Below are 23274 nucleotides of genomic sequence, written 5' to 3' on the forward strand. Positions count from 1 at the left end.
CTTGGATTCACAGCCGAGAATATGAACTTGAAGCCGGGCTGAATGAATGAGAAGACACCGCTAAGTACCGAAATTAAGTCCGGAGGTCACAACATTTCGGCAGCACCGTGGAGCCGAGTTTAGTCGGTTGACGACCCCCCGAACCGGGGACGACGACCCATATTTGGGTTTGGACAGTGCTGAACCGAAATTAGTTAGGCTCCTTATTAGAGTGTGATGAATCGACCCTAAAACTCCACATGCATCTCAGCATCTGTAAAGGCATTATGTGCAAGAATGGTATCCATGATGGTGTTGAAGAGGACTCAGACAAGACTCCTGAAGCATTTGACATGGTGGATCAGTATTTGCTCAATTAATTGAAACTAGACCTTACCCGTTCAAAGACATTTGCTCCAAAATATGTGCAGAGTGTGAGTTGTGGGGAAAGTTACTGTAACTGGTGCGTGCGTGAGAATATGTGGGAGCATCATAATGTAAGGAGCAGAGAGAGAGACCATGCACATTCCTAACTGTGAGAGAGAGGGGTGTGTGTGTGTGGGGCTACAGATCCCATGGCCTGGAGGAACGGACCGTAACCCTGACAACAGGCTGTAGAGTTGAACAGAAGTGGTGAAGAAATGCTAATAAATAGCTTGAATTTGGGAAAAATGGAAATCGGGCTCCATCACCGTCTGTACTGTATAATGCTAATGGCCAATGCCATGTGAAAGTTGGGATCAGTTGCTGAAGCGAGTGAATAGATAAAGGTGGAAATGCATTGTGTGACTGACCTACTGACTGACCTCTCTAATTATAATAGATAAATGCAACTTTATAAAATGCAAAAGTGGGCGTGGCAGTTTTTCCACTAAGGAGTGGTTGTAGTGAAAAATAAATGCTAGCAATCAACTCAGAATCATGAAAAACCCCTAGTTTGAGTGCTCACAAGTTACTTAAGGACAAATTAAAGATTTTTTTATTCGGTACCCCGAGTTTGATCAGTTTTTTTCAGAGTTTCCCCCGGGAGTTGAATTTCAACCTTTTAATACATGTTATTACATACCTTTATGAACACATTGGTAAAGAAATGTATTGGTAACGATTTAGTTGCCAGATTTTCACATGTTTCCCTTACTACTGTATAGGCTATGTGTTACAAGTTTTTTTTAAGTGAAATATCCCTTTCAAGTGTTGAAATAACTTAAAATAAAATAAGTGTTTTCACAAGTGTTTATATCAATGCTTATACTATCAGAACTTTTACTAGACTAGAAATAACATTGTTATGTTGAATAATACCATTATGATGTACAATGCACAGGTTATAAATACATATTGACTGACTCTGATCCCTTCAGGATTCATAATAATGACTCCATGAGCAAAACTATTTTCCCTTAATTGGTGGATGGATAGAACAATATTCCTTTATTGTTATTTTCTCATGTCTAGGTGATGAAGTCACTCACTGTGAACTCATGACATATATTTCCCTATTACATAAACAGCCCAGCTCCAAAAACCTTACTTTTCTATTGGCCCAGTGAACTGTCTGTCACACAGGGGATTGCATCACTCTTTTCCGCCGGGCACTGTGACTGGCTGATAGTAGTCGAGGCCCGCTCTGATTGGCTGACTCCGATCATTGTCCTTACATGGTAACAGAGATTTCGCAACAGCAGCCCAGCACACCTCTCTCTGCTTGTCTCTAAACAAAAACATCAGCGCTTCTCAACTCCGCCGAAAAAAGGAGACCGATTAAACTTTCTAAACTTTGATGGAAGACTAATTTAACGGTCGCTCCGTGAAGGTAAGCCGTGTGTCGTGTTTATTCTAATGACCCATTCACTGTCGCCAAAGAGAAAGAGCTGAGTTAGCTTGTTAGCACTACAGCTAACTGTGTAAAAACTGCTCGGGGAAATAATAACAAGTGTGATAAACTACTCATACATAATGAGGATGAACCACTTGAATAGAATGACGTTACTGTTGTTTTGTGTTATGTACGTTAATATCGCGGTGTCTCAGTCAAACTGCGTTGAAGCATGTCTGTTTATTGTGTAACGTTACGTTACATATTATGACATAACGCAGAGCGAGTGGTCATAAACGTACTACAGCACATTTATAACGAACAAAATAAAATAAAGTTGTTTTCTCCACCCGTTTGATGAAGGGTGTTGTCAATGTGCCGGTGATGGATGGATAATCCTCAACATCCCAACCAGAACTGTGGTTGTGCTTACCGCTGCATGACTACGGAGTTCCCCCTGTTAGTGGCAATGGTGTAAAATAACTAAGTACATTTACTCAAGTACTGTATGTAAGAACTAGAACTGGAGGATTGATTTTGGGGTTTGTATTGTAAAGTACAACTTGTACAATACAAACATACACATTTTTACTTTTTGAGGCATTTGTACTTTACTTTACTTGACTTGTGTATTTACAATCTAATTTCCAATAGTTTGACTTTCTATCACATTACATATTGGATCCAAATATTGTACTTTCACACCAGTACATTTATTTGAAAACATCAGTTAGTTACTTTGCAGATAGCCTATACATTATATTATAAAACATACATATAACACTTAAGTTTAGCCCTAATTATACCTTGACTATTTGAAAATAGCCTATATATACTTTTATATGTATATATATATATATATATATATATGCTATTTTCAAAGATTTGAATACTTTTACTTTTGGTACTTAAAGTACATTTTGATACCAATGCGTTTACACTTTTACTGACGTAAATGTTGAATTCCAGACTTTTACTTGTGTAAAACAGAGTATTTCTATATTACAGCAATGGTACTTTTAAGCAAAATACGTGAGTACTTTTTCAACCACTGCCTGCTAGCCCCCTCTCTCTCTGAACACAAAGGGAGGTATGTGATGATGCAATCCACAGGCAATCTGGAGCCGCTTGCTTGGTGCGTTTACCCGACACATAGTGACGCGAGGACCAATCAGACCGAGGCAGCTAATTGGCAATCTCTAGAATATTAATAAATAATTAATTGCTGAGGACACCCCCAGAGTTAAAACTGGAACTGGTTTACATCATGGCAAGGGGGAGAATACTGTGTTAGCTGCTTAACGTCATATTCCTCCTGTGTGTGACATATGGAAGAAGTGGGGGGGAAAACCAAGTGCATGCTTAGTTCACAGCATCATCCTAAAACGAGATCTGAATGTTATTTCCATTCTAATCTGGGATTTCATTTAAACAAAATTATTTCCATCTTATATTTTTGCCTGAAATTACTTGTAACTTAGACTACTGTATGTGTAGCATCATAAATGTATATCTTTGTATTTAGTTTTAATTTTGCTTTTATTTGGGTAGTAAAATATAACAAGCACTAGAAGATTTTGTGTCATTATTATTATTATTAGTTAGGAGGATTATTGTATTCTAATAGTTTGTCTACCCATTGCTATCATCAGGTGTGTAACTGATTAACCACTTATTGTCTGGAGTTCCCCTGGGCTCTATACTACGTCCTCTAGTATTTCTCTCTACAGCAAATCTATTCGCTGAAAATAGCAGATTGTGACACGTTGTGACCTTGTAGAACTGCTATTTTCACCAAATGTTCACTGAATAATAGGGACGATAGGGTTCATGTGGTCAAGCTGGTGAATCCTTGGAGACAATACAACAGTACTGATGTGATGTGATTTGAAGTTCCTCATGCTGGAAGCCCTAATAAACCCAAAACATTTAAATCCATTTAAGATGGAATATTTTGTGATCTTCATTCTGGGTTGCACAATAGGGAGGATTGCAACTATTGATTATTCTTCTGCTTTTTGATTCATCAAATAATCAAGATGAATCCTATATTCAAATTGACCATGGCCCACGGACCACGACCACATCACTATGACTCAGAAATAACCTTAAACAAAGCTGATATGCCCATATATAGGCATGTCGCTATGAGTCAGACATAACCATAAACAACATAGGAAGAAGAGAAGTCTGCACATTGTTCAGCAGCTCCAGCGACAATTTTATTTTAAAGGGAAACAACGTTTCGACCCATATGGGTCTTCATGATGAAGACCCATATGGGTCGAAACGATGTTTCCCTTTTTTTTTGGAGATGTGCGTGCTTCCCTCTCCTTGCTCTGAATAACCATAAACAAACCTGATATGCCCATATAAAGGTATGTCACTATGAGTCAGACATATTACCATAAACAAACCCGATATGCCCATATATAGGCATAATATATTGGAGAACCTGACCAGAGCCACACATCCGACCACTAAACCCATATATGGTCATGTGCATAATAACTTAAAACCTGGAGCGCGCATTAGCAAGGACTCGAGGGAGTCAGTGTGGTGCCCGTTGATCTGACCAACCTTTTATATAAAGTATTAGACTATAAAAGCTTTTTTTATGCTAATTGGATGATTTATTATTAAACACGGTATTAAAAGACTGTTTCTCATTCTCACCTCACTAGATTCCAGAATCTGTTGTCCCTACGGGAGATCTGTCAATTAGGAGGATCTCCCACGAAATCAACCCGAGCCTTCACCATCAGCTTGGATAGCTTCACCCAAGCACCCCACCCACCCCCGTTCCATACGGTTGGTCGGCCAGTCACAGTTCACATTGGAACCAAATGAGCAGGCCTTCGCAGCAGCAGCCTAAACACACCAACCAATCGGATCACAACGGTGTGAGTGTCATCCAGAACCACGTCATTCACACTGCCGGAGCCCCGCCCACTGGTGCTACTGCTGTCGTCGTAACTGCTGCCTCGTCGCCGTCTCTCCACCCAGTGATCGGAGGCCTACAGCAGGTGAGATGACTGTAGTATTATTATTACATTAGTTTCCATGACAGATTCTGGTCTGGTCATCTCTGGAGATATTCTTTGCATATTTCTTCTTAAAAGTATTTACATTTTAGCTTGCTCATTAGTTTTCTGTACTGAGTTTAAGGAATTAATACAGTTTGAAAAAGTAAACTAGTACTAGCCAGTTTTGTGGGTGATGAATCAAGTAAAAAAATGTGTCTGAAGCTCCAGTCTGATGCTCCACTTAATCCTACAATTCTCTCATTTGCAAATCCCGCCCCATTCTGCCCTGTTACTATGGTGGTACAAATGACCCTGGGCAGATTGTTTTTATAGTGGCAGTGAATGGGGGGAGAGGGTATTTTCATTGCCTCATTATTGCAATTTAAAGTACCAAAGGAAAAACATCTAGGTGATATTAATAAAAAGGGAAGTCAAAGTTACAGTAGTTAAATTGCAAAACAGGGGGTTTCCCACGAAAATATATGTTTTAATTTGTTTAATCCCAGTGGGACAGAATCCCCATTGCTGTCTGGCCCTGTTACAGATTTTGTCCAAAAATCATGCAGATCGGTACACAGTATCTCTGTAGCCATTAAACGAAACGGGTATTTCTTACATGGATGCTCCTACATATTATCATGCAAGCACCAGTTAAAGTTACTTTCCATCCCTCAAATACTGTGTGCACAGTGCACATCCCATAACCCACACACTGCACATCATTTCAGAGCTCATATCTTTGAACGGGTAAGGACTAGTTCATTATAATGAGCGAAATCGCTATCACCTCGCGCCGCCGTACTGCACGCTCTCCGTGCCGCGCAGAGCGGACCGTTGTTGAAAGCCTGAAGCAACATTCTCTCACTGCACAACTCCACCCCCGATAGCAAAAAGTGAATGATTTTTTCTGGTTGGCCAGTCAGGGAGTCTCAGGGACCAATCAGAAGGCTGACAAACGGTCTATTCCTGTGATCACAGAGTTGTGACAAGTAATACAACCATTGGCTTATTCCGACATTGCGTGTCCATGGTAAAATCAACAACCATGTTGTTTATAAATGGTGTATAAACAAAGGCAGCTCAGGGGCATCATATATTTTGCTATAAAGTAAGAAACTGCACTGGTTATACACTACTTTCTGATCATTCCAGACCTGCCAACCTGTACGCATTTTGCGTAGTAAGCACGCATTTTTAGTCTCTGTACGCAGGTACACAAACTCCTCTAACGGCTACGCATTTTCGGGGGTCCACATTCTGCATCAGTGTTGTACATGGTGTTGTGGCTCAAAGTGAGGCGAACATTTTTGCTCTGTCCCGTGTAGTTCCTCCCAGGCACCACATGAATGGTGTGCGAATGGGGTGCATGGCGCTGGGGAGCACTAGAACGGAAGCGATGCTCGTTTTGTCGACAGAAGAAGAATTTAACCGATTGGCGGACGGAGTCTGTTTGTTTTGGTCATAGAGTTATAAGAAGGTGGTTTTGGTTTAGTTTCAGCATGCATGCATCTCACAGCGACGCCAACGAGTTATTGTTCGGATACATAACAGTGATATTAATCAGATTAATGTATAAAGAAGATGATACGGAGAATGGCCGTGGTGTCGTGCGAGTCGATGCACAGCGAAACCGCAAAATTTGCACCGCGGGCGCTGCGGGCGCCTCGCGGGCACGAAGTGCCCACGCATGAGTACTCAAAAAAATTCCCAGGGTTGGCAGGTCTGTCATTCCCATGTAGAGGAATGGCTGAAAAAGACGATGCGGTTGATTGTTGTTGTGGTGGTACTGTACTCTGAAAAACCTGTAGCTGGAATTTGAGCCCACATTTTACCATTTACATTTTCATACTGAGTGTGGTCTCTAGGATGGTGCCTGTAATGGAAATGATTTGTGTTTCCTGTTTTGGTTGGCACTGCCACTGATGGCATATTTTGCAGGCCGCCTTAGCAGTCATCTTTTGTGTCACTTTTGAGATATCCATCCACTTCTGTCTAATGGACGTCGAGTAGCCTTTTGTATCAATAATTTCATCGCTGTTGGAGAATAATACGAATGCACTTTCACCCTCATTGCTTTCCCTTCTGTTCCACTGTTTCTTCACTTCAAAGTAAATAGTGCATCACAGTAGGAAATGGGCATGTACTTGATGAGCAAGACAGAAAGAAATGCTGTCTGACTGGCTGTTGCATTTATTTCTGCTATGATGGGCTTTTAGATCTATTCCTATTGAGTATTAATGGCCAAAGTTTATCATCGTTTGACGGAAATATAACTGTGATCCACTGTCAAGATTGTTTTATCGCCTATCCTTACTTGAACATGATTAATGGCTGCAGAATAGACCTGTTGTAGAATATGATGTTTTTGTTTTTAGTGCACATTTCTTGTGACAGAATAATAGTGCTCACTATCTTGTTTAGGAAGTTATGTCTTATTGCGACCGTAGGTCGCATTTACTATAGAAACCTGCAGATCCTGGGCGTACGTCACAGTGCGTGACACCTCATCCCAGCTCAGCAGAAGGAGATAGCTGACCTTGTTCTTACATCACAATGGTGTCAGAACTAGTGATACTGCGATATAGATTTTTCACCTTCGATACGATATATACGATATGGCAGCATCTAAATCGATACGATTCCGAAATCGATCGAGACGATACAGCACATATTTTAGGTCTTTCTATGATGTCTATCTGGCAGGCAGCACACTTTTATAACTTTACTATTTATTTCTGATTTTGTAGTCTGGAATGTTAAAAAAAGATTGATCAAGTGATATTTTTATGAAAATAGATGATCTACAAGCCCACAACGCCTTGCAACATGACATGTTGAGAGCTTGTAAACTGCTCCCTTTCCATTATGACGTTGTTTTTTTCTCCGCCCCTGGCCCCTGCTGCCGCCTGCTAGTAGACACTAGGGTGGCCTGTCCGAGTTGGACTTTCCGACATGCAAATTTCTGAACTCTCATTCGGTCTAATGCTTTTCAGAAGTCGCGAGTGACGTCATTTTGTAGTCGAACTAGCCCTGTCCTCTAAAAATCGACAAATCGACGCGTCGTTTTAAGCCCCGGGAATCGACGCCAATTGTTTGAGTCGAGGAGTCGAAAATATATATATTTTTTATATCACCAGTTAGCCTACTACTGCGGTGCATCTGGACTGGTGTCATGTACTTCCAATTGGCGAACAGTCATTCATTGTCTCGCACCAGCGTAGGGGTGAAAGTGAGACGGAACGGCCAGAACCGCCGCTTCGTTAAAACATTCGGAGCCGGGAGGAGAGCTGAAGCACGCTGTCAAAATCCCATATTAAATAACCTGCCACAGCACAAACGCACGTCCACGAAGTAAACAATCTACTAAAGTCAAATTAACATACGCAAGTGTAGGCTACTAGTTACATTTTCTAATTAGGGTGCTTCTGAATTGTTCCAGTGTTGTAATCCTGTTTGTTTCGCTGTGTTTGCGTCCGTGACATGTCCACACACTGCTGGCTCTAGCTGGGAGCTGTGCCTCCCCCTGTCTATGATCCTCTGTCCCGCGACTGCGGACTGGATCCCATCGTTCATTTAAAAGAGCCGTTCAAGAGAGCGGAATCGTTCGCGAATGTCTCATCTCTACTGCACGCTGCCGAGACGGGGCAGAGTTGAACAGCGGAGAAGTTTTATTTGTTCGGTGTGTTGTACACTGATATGCAGATAACGTTTGTGCTCGCGCACCGATATCACCAAAAACACTGTGTATTCAATTCATCTTAATGTATTATTGTATTATGTTGACGTGGTTTAAAGCAACATTTTCTTTTTTTTTACACAAAGTAGACTATAAAACGATTCGTCGACGCGTCGGAATGAACCCCTCGAGTCGAGTCGACTTCAAAAATCCTGAGTCGAGGACAGCCCTAAGTCGAACCGGACCTTTTGACGGAAAAGGGCGGTTTCAAAGTATGGACAGGCCTTTACGGTTTAAAACTGAACTGTACGGTACACCCTGCACGGTTCAATATGCCTTTATGGATCGCAATTCTTTGGTCAAAAATAAATACATTAATGACTGGCGGAGTTGTCCGTGATCCGCGAGTGAATCCGGCTGATGTTACTCGCCAAAAACAGCAGATCCACAAGCATGATGGCACGTACTAGGGAGCCTGTAGATTGTCCATATTCGGCAGGCGACACTATCTCATTAATAAATTAGCAGATTGATTTGGCTCTACCTAACGTTGGCTCTACCTAACGCTCTCCAGTCACTAGGAGCTCATTAAAAGTTATGTCAGTTCCAACAAAATACTCTGTGACAGATAACAGCTCTTCTTGCAATCATTATAAGCATAGCATCCTTAAATCTTTATGCAGAGATTAAATGTTGATGTATAATTGCTGTAAACTAAACCTTTGTAAAGTTTAGTTTTCTTTGCAACAGATCTCCCCTCTCCTCTCTGTCCACCATGCTCTCCACACGTGAGGCAAAATGACATGAGGTGTTTTTCCCCCCTTGAGCATAATAATGGAAGGCATCAAATAAAGGGATATAAGTTTTTTTTCCTTGAAAATAATGAAAGGCAGAAAATACAGTATGTGTCTGAATAGGAAAACAATTACATTAATTCAGGGTTCCCGCGGGTCCTTAAAAAGTCTTAAATAGTCTTAAATAAAAAATCGTGAATTTAAGGTCTTAAAAGGTCTTAAATTTGACCGTAGGCATTAAATTTGAAGATGATGTTTTTAAGGCTCATGGGACAATTAAGCCATAAACATTTGTACGTATTCATTTGATTCGTTTATTTGATTTATTAATATTAGACGACGAGAGACCGCTAACAGGCTGAAGCGAGCAGCAGTCAGTGGGAAGAGGAGCTTGCTTGTTGTTCTCGGCTCCGCCCGTTTTGTCAGTACTGTGGTGATGTATGTGGATGGAGAAGAGGGTAGTTTTGTTTTTTAACAAAACAAGCGCTCCTTTCCCCTAGCCTCCCGTCACATCAACTGCCCTCCCTAGTTATGTAGCGCTCTCACACTGTATGTGAGTGAGCAGTGAGCACAGACGAGAGCATACAAGTAAACACATTTGGCGTGTAGTGGAGATGTGCTTGTGGGCTGTGGATGGACTTCTTAAAAAGTTTTAGATTAAGACAATTCGCGATGCGGCCGTGCGCGATTCTGCATTGATGCGGGGATGTAACATACCCGGTAATCGATGTTTGTTGATTTTCCTCAACCATGTGGAATTAGCTAGCCGAGCTACATGCTAAGGCTATATTGTCACATTCCTTCTTCTGCCTGTGAGACCGAATGAAGCTGAGTAGCTGACAGTCATAAAGTCATTAGTCAGCCCGTTTTCAAAGAGGAGAATCCACCAATCATCTGTGATTTACAACAGCTGTTGTACCGAGCGTTTTTACGTTCTACACGCTCATCAATACACCGTGTATCCCCTCTCTCTCAGTACCGTTCACGATCAGTAATATAATAATTTAACTCAGTGACCAGGGTTGCCAACATTAGACAGTCAGAATTCAGGAGATTTTTGGGGGTGCATATGGAACTCTGATTTTGATAATTTTATTATACTTGCTTTACTTGCATTGGAAAAGGATGGGTACAATTTCAGCAATTAAAACGCCAGAAGTAGGTGTACAGAATTTGATTTAATAACTGAAGCAATGTTAGACCCATATGTATAGGCCTACTAATATTCACTACTTAAGTGGATATCTCACTATGATTACATGCACTGATCTGGGTAGTAGATTTTTTTTTTTGAATAATATGTTTATTAATTTTTCAAACATACATTATTTGGACAACAACACACTATACAACACACAACACTATACAAGAAAAGGAAAAATAGACAAACAAACTGAAACAACAAAAACAAAAGAATAAACATAACAAGCTCAGGCAATAAGATTAATACATGATGAGCGAAGCACACAATCCCCAGCCCCCCCACGACCCCCTCAGAATGGAGAAGGCAGGCACCCGAACCAGATCGGAACTAGATTCACTGAGCACAGTTCAGCACCAGTCAAGAAACTTCAAGACAAGTGAAACAGCGACAGATAGAAGTCAAGGCCGACATGGGAACCCTTTAAGCACAGCAGCAGACAGTGTGGGCCCGATAAATCTTAAGTAGGGGTCCCAGATTTTATAGAAGGCGTCTATCTTGGAGTGTAACATACATGTTATGTATTCACAAGGAATACATTCCATTATAATATTGTGCCATGACTTTTTGGAAGGAGCAACATCCTTGATCCAAAATAGGAGAATATTCTTCCTGGCAGCGAACGTTAACACATTGAATAGCCTCTTATGATTGGCATTGACAATATGACCATCTGGGAGACCAAGTATAAGACACAAGGGGTTTGGTTCTATGGGGACACCGAAAATGGTTGACAGTTCTGTTACGACATCAGACCAGTAGTTCTGGAGCTTCACACATGACCAGAGACAATGAACGTAATTACCAATTTCTGTTTTGCATTTGAGGCAAAGTGGGGACACACTAGGATCCATTTTGTTTTTAAGGACAGAAGTTATATGTATACGATGTAATATGCGGTACTGTATGGATTTAGTCCGATTGCAGACAGAAATCTCCTTTGCGTACGTCCACATTTCATTCCAATCAGCATTATCGATAGATATGTTGAAATCTTTCTCCCATAGCTGTTTGACAGCATGGGAGTTTGTGGAGGAATTTGAATTCAGAACTTGGTAGAAAATAGAGATAAGGTTTTTAGCCAATCGGAGAGAAAGAGTACTTTCCACCTGTGAAGCCGAACAATTGGTTAACAGTGAGGTGTCTTTAGTAATAAAAGCTCTGATTTGGAAATACCTAAAAAGTTCAGGTCTCAATAAACCAAAACGCTGCTGCAGCTGTGCGAAGGACATCAAAATTGGACCTTTAAATGGATCTCCGAGCTTCCTGATGCCCTGTGCCCGCCAGACCTCGAACCCCCCATCCTCATAACCTGGCTTAAAGTCGGGATTACCCACTACTGGAGTAAGAGGAGATGTTAGTTTAGAACGGTTCTCGATAGAACGTGTAGCCCTCCAGGCCCTAATTGAACACAGTGAGATGGGGTTAGAACATAGTTCCTTCACAGATTAAAGTCTTTGATAAACAATAAGTTCCAAAGTGAGCATCTAGATTGAGAGGATTCAATATCAAGCCAAATTGAAGATGGGTCAGGAATACGCCAGCCAGTAAGCACCCTGAGATGTGCAGCCAGTTGGTAAAGCCTAATATTAGGCAGATCTAGACCACCATCCGCACCGGCCATCTGAAGCTTGGCCATTCTCAGGCGAGGCTTCCTCCCATTCCAAATAAAGGAACTCAACCAACCCTCTAACTTGAACATAGTAGATTTAATTTCCTTTGTTATGGTGATCTCAGACTGTCTGAGATTAACATTGAGGGGTGGCATTCTCAGCTGTGATGTATGCCTGTCTTCTAAGACAAGTCCCTAACTTGGCTATTTGGATCTGTATATCATAGGCTTTATTATATTTTTATTGTATATTAATATTTAATTTATTTTTTTCCCAACATTTTGCTGTTTGTATGTATGAGTCAGTAAATACAGCATCTTGTAGTTGTAATTCACTGCAGAAGCTGGGTTTATGGTTTCAAAAGACAATATTGTGCATCTCCAATTCTGAATAATGGTGACAGGCCACGGTGACGGTGGTCTGCTGACCCACCTGCTGTCCGAATACACACACAATCCCCAAGTTGTTGTTCTCCCTCCCAGCCGTTCGCCCTGGGTGTCTATCAAGCGTAATGATAATTGGGGTTGAAATTATTTACTATTCTGTCCCTATCGTGACATAACTCGGACGGCGCTGAGTTGGCTCATGCGACCTTCGCAACGCTCGACATGGCTACTCGCTTGCTTTAGCTTCGCTCGGCAGTGTCTCACGTGGATCAAGGTCGCCTGAGATGCCGCGCCTCCGTCATCTCCACCGTCAGCGCGGTGAGCGCGAGGTAGGGCGAACGGCCCGGGAGGGCGATTTGGGTCTTAAATTACATTTGTTGAGGTCTTAAAAAGGTCTTAAAAAGTCTTAAATTTTACTTTTAAAATGGTGCAGGAACCCTGTAATTACTTTACAGATATTTTAAGTTAAATAAACTGAAATCTTTGGATTTTTTTTTTCTTTTTTTTTTTTTTACTGTACCGAAACCGTGGGCAGTCAGTCGGTGGCTAAGCTAGCTGCTAATGATAACTCTGCATGAATGCCACATATAACGTTTTTCACGCTTTTCAAACGTTGGGAGCCAGTGTGTGGTTGTCTTTTTCGCAAGTTTTGCACTGGGCTGTTGGGTCTGCTGGCTTTGCTAATACAAAAAACTGACATGCTGCTTTCTGTCACTGGAGCAGACTCCTGGAATGGAGTGCTTGTATCGGAGCGTTTTATCAGTCATTTTAGCTGAATTCCGATACGATAATTGTTTTTTACTCGTATCACTCCTGATATGCGATACATATATCGTATTGCGGCATCACTAGTCAGAACACATTGATGACATCAGATCACTGATGCAATACCGTCCTTGTCCCTTGGGAATGCCCATATATAGTCGGGGGCGTTAGGGATATTTTGCTATATTAGTCTAAAAGCGCCACATTTTGCACAGATGTATCCCAGGGCATGTTCTAATGATTTAGCTAGTGTGCCCGAGTCGGTGACCTTCGGGGTCGCCACAGCGGCCAAATCAAGTTGGGCTCCCATCGACTTTCTATTAAATACTCAGAAAAGAATCTGCTTTAAGTAGGATGTGAGGGGTCTAACTAGGGGTTCCATTGCAAGCATTTGTTTTGCACAAAAAACATTCCTTGGGCTATAAATGGCCCAAGAAAATGCCCACAAAACAGTGAAAAGTGATGACGTTTTCTGGGGCCATTTATAGCCCAAGGAATAGTTTTTTGTGCAAAACAAATGCTTGCAATGGATTCAGCATCATGACAACCCCTAGTTAGACCCCTCACATCCTAATTAAATACTAAAATAAAAATATATATTTTTTCAGGGTATTTTCCTCCTGTATAGAAAGTCGATGGGAGCCCAACTTGATTTGGCCGCTGTGGCGACCCCGAAGGTTGCCGACTCGGGCGCCCTAGCTAAATCATTAGAGCATGCCCTGGGCTACATCTGTGCGAAATTTGGCGCTTTTAGACTAATATAGCACGAAATGGCCATGTTACCTCCCTAACGCCCGCGACTATATGGACACATTGTGACGTCTATGACATCAGACATCTATGATGTCAGACGTCAGTCATCTTCATATTTGAGAAAATATGACCACAGTTTGGTCACAGTTTGTCCAACATAAACAACCAACCTGGTCTGTGTATTTTTTGGGTCAAAGTTGATCCCATGCCAAAGCACCAGCGCTCGCCCAGCAGTCTGGCGTCATCCAGGTGGATGCGTGCACTCGCCCATGTGCTTTCCTGTAACTTGACACAGTAACCTCTTGTTACAGGAGTGCATATGGTGTGCAATATGAAATGTAAGTTTGCCATAAACACAATTATCATAGTTTAGTTGTCATCATTGACTGTTTTTCATCATAAGGAAAAACAAACCTTGGGTCACTTTACTTTCAGGGGAGAGCTCCAAGGTAAAGTGAGAGCCTGTCTGGGCATGATGCATTCAACGTCAACACTCAGTTCTTGTTTTTGTTTTTATCTCTGCATTTCGTTTTGTCATGTTGGGTTTTTAAAGGATTTAGCTCTATACAGTAGCGCTGCTCTGAAAAGATGTGGGCTACAGCTGATAGCTACAGTATAAGTGCTTCATTTAGAGACAATGGACATAGTCCAATAAAAACGCACCTTTTCACTGCGATAAGAAAGAATCTATACCATCCCAGCCTTAGTCACCGTTATAAAGGTCTTCATTGTGCCGTGGAGGGATTTGTACCAAATGTAAAGGTCTCACATTGGGTCACAAATAGTGATTTCACTCTAAACTAGCATCTTTAGCTAGCCCTCTGAAAACATTCCAAGGCAAATGATGCCCCCAACACCCATACACTGTTCGTTCACCAAGGGCCCCACAATCACCATTGCAATGTTAGACAACGTGAGTTGGTGCTTTGACGAATCGACGCGTCGTTTTAAGCACCCGGAATCGACGCCAATTGTTTGAGTCGAGCCGTCAAAAATATATATATTTTTTTATCACACCAGTTACTGTGGTGCGGTATGAGAGCGCTGGACTGTAACTGTCATGTAATTCTTATTGAGTCCATACTTCCTACTACTTGTAAACTAGACTTAAAAATAAAGGGTTAGGGTTAGGGTTAGAAAGTTGCCTTGATCATATGACAGGGAGCTCTTATTTTGAAGTTAACTGCTTGGAGAGGAAATGCGTCGACGTGTTGTTATTCTACTTGAGAGCTGGCCAAAGAAGCAGCAGAGCCAGCGCGACGCGCTTTCACTTTCACTGCCGTGGGTGTGTGGTGGTTGGACTCAGGCTGAGGAATAGCGACGGGCGAACTGTTTTCTTTTTATTATCTCGCACCAGATCGGCAACATAGCTCTTTTGATACAGCAGCGCTTTGCTCTGAGAAAATACAACTTGTGGAAATAATACATGACATGCTGTCAAAGAGATGCATTATTCTCTCCCCCGTTCTACTCTGCTCCACAATTCACAATTACGCACGGCTGGACGCAATCTTATCGTCATTAATGTCCAGTGTCACTGTCCACCGCTATCATGTCTCAATATGCACGGTAGTTCATGGATCTAATTCACTTTAAAGGCTTAAAACATATTGCTGTTTTATTGTATTACGTTGACGTGTTTTTTTTTTTACATAAACGATTCGTTGACGCGTCGGATTAACCCCCGCGACTCGAGTCGACTTGATAAATCCTGCGTCGAGGACAGCCCAATCATATGGATCTCAGGATCCACATGGGAACGGCTTGGTTGGTTCCAATGTGGATCTGGGACTTCATGTGGCCAGCCTGTCATGTCAGTCATCTAGTCGTCTATGAGATATCTAGAGTAGTGGTTCCCAAACTTTTTAGCTCAAGACCCAAAAGAGAAATTAGATGTTTGCCAGGCAAACTAGCAAAAATAGCAGATCCACAAGCTTTTGTAGATGTATTTATGGAAATTATAAGATTACGGTATACCATTTTATTTATATAATACTTTTGTAAAATTTTGGAATCGTTTTGTAAAGTTGCGATTTCTTTTGTTTAAACTTTTTGAAATAATATATATTTGTAAAGGTAGGAAACGAAATAAATAGATATTTACTCGCAACCCATAAAAATGTGTTTGCGAATCCGCGATCCAAACATGGTATAAGAAGTTGTGCCATCATCTTGCTCTTTCCAGGCGCGGGCACAGGGCCTGTCTGCAACGGAGCTTGATCCACAGGATACGTTCATCTGTATTTTGATTTTGTTCGGTAAACAGCATAAAGAAAACATCTCATTGTCCTCACAATATGCAAATCTTTTGATAATATCCTTCACATAACCCCATGAATAAATAAACATTGCCAGGTATGTTTATTTAAAAGGAATAGTAAGATCAACTGTATCAACTCCATGTAGCTCTATGGAGTATGGACTTCAGGGTAGAATTTCCAAGCCAGGCCAATGCTGATTGGTTAGTCTGATCACTGATCTGAATGTATTCATTTAATTTCATTGTATTATTATTGTAATCCTTTAAATGTTTTTGTCCTTCCTTTTAATGTAGCACTTTGACATTTGCTTTATTATTACTTGGTCAGTTGTTCCCCCACGATAAATGTGTATAGGAGAAAAATGGGAGTGTGTGTGGACCAGCTCTTAATATAATAATAATAATAATTCATAATTATAATATATAATTTCTTATCCTCTGGCAGGTGCCCCAGCTGGTGCCGGTTAACCCACCACCGTTGGCTAACGGAGGAGGAGGAGGGAAGGCAGTACCTCCCAGCAAGATGAAGAAGCCTCACGCAGAGAAGGACAGTGATGAGTACCGCCAGCGCAGGGAGAGGAACAACCTGGCGGTGAAGAAGAGTCGCATGAGGTCTAAACAAAAAGCTCAGGACACTCAGGCGAGAGTCAACGAGCTCAAGGAGGAGAACGAACGACTGGAGGCCAAAATCAAACTCCTCAGCAAGGAACTGAGTGTGCTCAAAGACCTCTTCTTGGAACACGCCCACAACCTGGCTGAACACGCCCCCCAGCCGTCTGGGGGTGGGATCAACGAGGGCACCAGCCCCGCATCCTCCAACAACAATAACAGTAATGGCCAATGATGAGGACACTGTCAACAACAACAATTAACAAAAACAACAGCAGCAGTTTCTGATGAGGTCAACAACAGCAACAACAATGACCAACAAAGAAGTTATCATTCATCAAAAACCTTAATTATAATAAGGTTATACTTATGTTTGCTTTGCTGTTTGTTGTTGTTGTTGGGTGGCTGACCACCTCACTATCATCATTTTGGAGAATTGCTCCATTCCCTTCTCAGATATGTACCCTCAAAATCGTTATTTCTTTCATTTCTTTTTTACTCTTTTTGTGTGTTCACATTTGCTCACATAAATGATTCAGACTATTAACCCATGGACCCAACTGTATTCACCATCTCTTTTAAATAGATGTTTGTCCTGTCCAGTAAAAAGCAAGCAGTTGGTAATTGAAATGAAAAGGCACTGTGTTCCATTCAGTTCATGTGTATATATTAAAGCTGGTTTAGATGTTACAGGAGAGAGTGTATCGTTATCATCACAGATGTTTGGTTCAATTTGACCCATCCTGAAGGTTTATCAATAAATTATGGCATCCCAGAAATGTTCCAGTGGAACTAGAGATGTAAAATTATATAATTATAACTGGTGAGATGTGTATTTGAACTTTTCTAATTATTGTTAGTTCATTTTTCAGGTCTTTTTGTGTCTTTGCACCAAAAAGCTTTGATAAAAATAGTTTTATCACTTTAAGACTAAGTATGTTCACTACATTTTTAGATGTTTTTTAACACATTATGGGTAACGTAGGGACTGTTTTCCATATTTTGATGTATACAATCTGTTCATGTATGTTGTATGTCTTAACTGAGCGGAATGATTCATTCTTGAAGCTCTTATGTAAAAGGGCAGACGGTGGGTGTGAAGCAGAGATGTCTGTGCTGTATTTATCTCACCTCACACACACGCACACTCTCCAAGCCTGCATCCTAGACCCAGACAGATGTTTGTGTTTGTGGATAAGGTGTGTGTGGTTTAGGAGGGCCCCAGAGGCAGACACCACAGGCTAATCTCAGCACTCGGCAGGTATTACAAGTAGAACGTTTCGTGGTGGCATCAAAACCACATCCTCGCTCCACGTTAATCCTCTGATTCAGGCAAAAACCCAGGAGACAGACAGATGGAGACAGTCATACTAACCCACTGTGTGCTGTCCATGTGTCTTTCTGTCTACCAGAGGTTTTCCTTGCTAGACCTTTGCTATGTTAAAATGCATACCCATTTTCTGGTCATGCTGTCCCGGTGACCCTGTGTGTTCATACTAAAATGCCACAGCCATAGCCATTTAGACCCTATGTACACAACTTCTGTTTGTTTGTTTTTTGTTTTTTTTTGCCCCCTTCAAGAAAAAATCTCTTGGCCGATCTACAAGCGTTGTGAGGTGGTAGACTATTTTTGTTGAATGCTCGCCCCAGAATAGGCCCGCTAGGGTTCATGTGGTTAATCCTGTTCTCTGCACACAGTCTATCAAAAGTGTGCATTTCAGCAACACACCAGTCCCTCTCCCCATTATTATCCACTCACTCGTCACTCAGGCGCTCTGGATTAAGAGTCTTGGATTTAGGGGCTAATGTGTAAAATGTACATTTCTACGTGTCTTCTCTCATCCCCTCCCACCTTGTCTTTTCCACGTGGTCGGAGGCCCATTATGGTATCATTTTCTAAGCTGCATCTGTCTCGTTAGCCACGGCGCTAATTAACGGAGCACCGCCACCCCCGTACCACGGTGGATAGACGGGCTGAGACGTGACTGGCTGTGTGTTCTTGTATTTACCTGTGCGGTGGTGTTTGTAGGCTTGGTGATTGCCTGCAGCCTCGCTAGGGCGAGGTGTGGTGCTGTTGGGATCGTCTGTGTAGGAGGGTTCAAATCCCACTGGGATGATGTTTGTGTCTGTTCAGACTGAGGAGTGACTCTAGACTTAAATGGGTTTTCATTCCAATTAACTAAGGCTTTGTTCAGACTGCAGGCAAATCTGATCTTTATGACTGACTGACTGTCGCATCACATGTGTGTATTCAGATATTGTCGACCTTTCTGCATTAGTTGCTGTGGTAACAACATAGGCGTGCTCTGTCGTACGATGGCGCCACGCTAAAAGAAAATAGAGATACAAGCTCACAATTGAACTTGTAGATCTGCTATTTGTGGTGAGTGACACCGTCCTGTTACAAAGCATAAGTGTCCAGGCTCAAATCTGATACGCATAAATCAACTTTTCTTTGTGTGTGTGTTCGTGACACCAATCATTCAACCAATCCAAAAACGGGATTTGGGCTGCCAGTCTGAACATAGCTTTAAATGTGAATTATGGATGTAGGGATGAGTTCATAGCTTTTTTTTTTTCTTCTTTTTTTTTTTTTGATTTAAGGAAGTTCAAAAAATAGCATTAGAAACCTTTGCCTAATAGTGATCACTGCTTTCAGGTAACCTATTTATTGACATTTTTTGTGTGTGTGTTATAAATATCAGTGAATTTAATTCACTGATATTTGGATGAAATTCTATCTAGAGTCAGTCTTTGTTTGGAGTGGTGTACTTTGAACCTTTTCTAACAGACGTGCCTGGCAGTCTTAACAGCTTTCCAGAAAACCTTTTCCACTAGGTTTTTTCCCCTTAATTTTATTTTCTACTACTTCAGCGAAAGAGCAGCATGTTTGAAAGTTTGCATGTGGGGCACACAGTTGGAATGTTATACTCTAAAGATGGGAAATTGTACAATATGACATATTGAAAGCATTTTGTCAAACATTATGCAGGTTTGCAGCATCTTTGTCAGAGTAAAAAAATGCACACAATTTGACATGAAGCCAAAACCCAATTTTATCCATAAAATGACATTGCAATAGCAACTTCCATGGATATAGGGCATATTTTTGCTTTGGTATGAATGTTGCTGGGCAGCATTTCTCTCTTTTAGCTGTGACTTGCTTTTTTTATAAGAGTATATTGGGGAAACGTGCATTGTAAATTAAAATTGAGTACAAAAGTTGAACTGCCGTCATTGGTCGTTATTCAGCATTGTGTTCACTTTATAAAATGAATAACATTTGCTCCGTTATCATCACTGGGTTGTAGAAGAGAGAACCCTGTTTTCTATAACCTGAATCAGTTCTGACTAAGTGGATTTACACAAGGAATTTGACTTGGTTGATCTCTAGCTTCACATAATTACAACACAGCAGTTCATATTGACATAGCCTCCAGTACAGAACAGAGTACATTTCTAGTGGAGTTTAGAATTGAAGGTAGTTTTTTTTCCCCCGATCAAATTATCATCCAGTTGAAACACTAAGCACAGTTTGAAGTTAATCTGACAGGAATGGAATGTAGTAGTGACCTCTCTACAGTCAGCATTATGAAACCGCAGTGAGCCTGAATCACCCACCTAGCAACAATAGTCTCGCTCACCCTAAGATCATTCCGTCACTAGGTGAGGGCCAGGCCAAAGTCTATTTTTATGTCAGCCTGTTCTCTGAGCTGACTCACTGAAAACGGCTTATTTAACCCTTGTTCAAACAGAGAGAGAGCAGGGTGGAGACTCGGTACACGGCAGGTTAATGGTACAACTCCCTCAACCTCACAGCAAACACACACTAGGCCTACTGAACCTTTAACCCATTAAGACCTGAGGCCGATTCCACAAATGCCTTCTATATCGGTAGTTTTCAAACTTCTTCATGCCAAGGACCCCCAAAATGATATGTATTTGGCCGGGGACCCCCCATCTGAAAATGTTTTGTGCTAGGGCAAGGACCCTCTGAAGAGAAAATGTGTGCTTAAAAAGCGCAAAAAAAAAGAAAATTGGCACCATGTGACACACAGTGAGCTTGTATATCTGCTATTTTAAAAGAGGATAAAAGAATATGTCAGAGCTCCAGAATCCGTTTCGTACTTTCGTACTAATGGTTCTTATGGCAGCACAATTATGCTTCATCCATAATTTCTTCCTCCACAAAATGAAACATCACTATATTAACAGCACCGGAGCATTGTTCTGTTACATCTTTTATGTATGGTTTATTTTGACCAAATAACAGGCAGCAGAAGACAATGACTTATTCAGAAGTATGTGGTTATATTAATCCTAAAAGACAAAGACTAAAAGTCTAAAACTAATCCCAAAAGACTAAGACTAAAATGTTTTTATATTTAGTCGACTAAGACTAGACTAGACAAAATCTATTTCAGAAGACCAAGACAGGACTAAGACTAAATTGTGTGTTATTCAAAAGACTAAGACTAAGATAAATCAAAATTTGCTGAAAGAATGAACACTGATTATAATGCCACTACGAGAGAGAGAGAGAGAGAGAGAGAGAGAGAGAGAGAGAGAGAGAGAAATGGCACCTACCTAAATAATAAGGAATAAATATTATAAGTCACAACTCTACTGTATTTATTCCACCAACACATTTGACACTAGATTTGTGGATATCAGAATGTATATAAAATATTGCCTATTTTATAATTTACCACACATGTACACATGAGGATTCTGGCTGAAATGTGAGAACTATTTTCACACTCAAACCAATCATTCAGTTAAGCTGGAATAAGGATGTAGTATTATAGTATGAAAACAAAAACCATAAACTTCAGCGAATTGTCAACATTAATTTGACTGTGGAGATGTTACATCCATAAAGCCAAGTTCTTGAGGTCTGACCCATCATTTGAACTTTTCAGGATTTCATGTAGGAATTAAGTACTTTTAGTCTATGCAAATTAGGGATGTTAGGGTTAATGTGGTTACAGAAATGTGATTTTCTGTTATTTTAAATATAGTTTTTTACGTTGAATTAATTTGTCCTATTGGGAGTAGAGATAGTTAAGTTACTTTAGATGTTTGTTGTTTGTGATAATTACAGCTCACTGAAACCATGCAAATGTTAAATTAGCATGACAATTTTAGCAAAACAGAATTTCTGCAACCTGAAATTCAGCACAGAAGTTGAAGTTGTAACAGTTGTTCCAGATTTCCTGATTTCACCCTGATGAGTTTAAATTTGTCTTCCCAGTGATGAACAAGTTTCTGTCCACAGTTGAGTTCAGTGAAACAACGAGAACAATAAAACTTGGCGGCCAAGTCCCTGTACTGCAGCTATAAAGCTGATAGTGCTGAGACCTGCAGTCCACTGAGCCCTGATAAGACCTCAGACACACATTATTCACAGCAACAATACAGTCACATCTCCCATGTTGACTCTGCAAAGGTCAGTGAAGTGTCACCCTGACACACTGTTCAGCCAAGACAGTACACTGCACTCTTGAGTACATTTGATTAAGCGAGACACTGAATTATGTACAATGCACGCCAGGAGGTCTTTATTCCATATAGTGTTGAATACAGTTCATAAACTGGCCTGAAAAACTGCCTCACTGACGGATGCTGCTGGGAACATACTGTACACACTCTGCGAGAGTGTTCATATCTAACCAAATGGACACTCTGAATTAAAGCCTCGTAATGGTCCATTTGGTTTCATAACTATCAATCACTTACTGTAGCTAAAGTGTACAAATCTAATCAAATGGGCTCGTACGGTAAAGGAAAGTTAAGGGGGTGTATTTTCTGGTCCCCGTGGAGGGGTAGCTTTTACAGTTCCAACCAGCTGATGGCTGCTCAGATGGCTCTGATGACCGCATGAGATGGAGAGGAGTTAGGGGTTCAGTGTCCTGCTTAGGGACACTTCGACACGTTACGTACTGTACACTCGTCGAGCCAAGGGTCAAACCAGTGACCTTCTGATTCCTGCTCCACTCTGGCAGCCTCTCATAGAAACTGATTAATGAACTACTGAGGATTGTACTGTTTAGTGTAGTCTAACAATCACTACTTACCACTTAAAAGTTACTTAAAGTTTAGTTTTTTATTTTGTATTTATTTATATTTCAAATCATGTTAGAGTGTCATAATCAAAATATCCTTTGAACTACATTTTCTCTTGGAGAATCACTTCCACTACCACAATGATTTCTTCTATACTGTGTAGATCAGGGGTTCCCAAACGTTTTTGGCTCGGGGCACCACTATAAATATGTTTTTCATCCGAGGCACCCCTACATTATTGTATTCCTAATTTTCACTCCTAGCACTTTATATTTATAGCATATTTTAGCGATTATGTTGCGAGGAAAGTGAGATAATAGCCATTTTGTT

The 23274-nt window shown here is 41.0% G+C and overlaps 1 protein-coding gene across 1 annotated transcript; it reads left to right on the forward strand.

The window, feature by feature from the left end:
* Nucleotides 1-1653: 1653 nt before the first annotated feature.
* cebpg (CCAAT enhancer binding protein gamma) lies at nt 1654-20106 on the forward strand. The gene is made up of 3 exons (XM_080729642.1): nt 1654-1792; nt 4480-4821; nt 16715-20106. Exons 2-3 carry the CDS (start codon nt 4642-4644, stop codon nt 17111-17113), a joined length of 579 nt encoding a protein of 192 aa, XP_080585768.1. The 5' UTR covers nt 1654-1792; nt 4480-4641; the 3' UTR covers nt 17114-20106.
* Nucleotides 20107-23274: the final 3168 nt, after the last annotated feature.

Source organism: Nannobrachium achirus (assembly GCF_963921795.1).
Source record: "Nannobrachium achirus genome assembly, chromosome: 7".
Lineage (NCBI taxonomy): Eukaryota > Metazoa > Chordata > Actinopteri > Myctophiformes > Myctophidae > Nannobrachium > Nannobrachium achirus.

Coding starts and splice junctions, on each gene's coding strand:
- cebpg (XM_080729642.1), top strand. CDS start 4,642: ATGAGCAGGCCTTCGCAGCAGCAGCCTAAACACACCAACCAATCGGAT. Junction 4,822..16,714: donor TGATCGGAGGCCTACAGCAG/GTGAGATGACTG, acceptor ATCCTCTGGCAG/GTGCCCCAGCTGGTGCCGGT.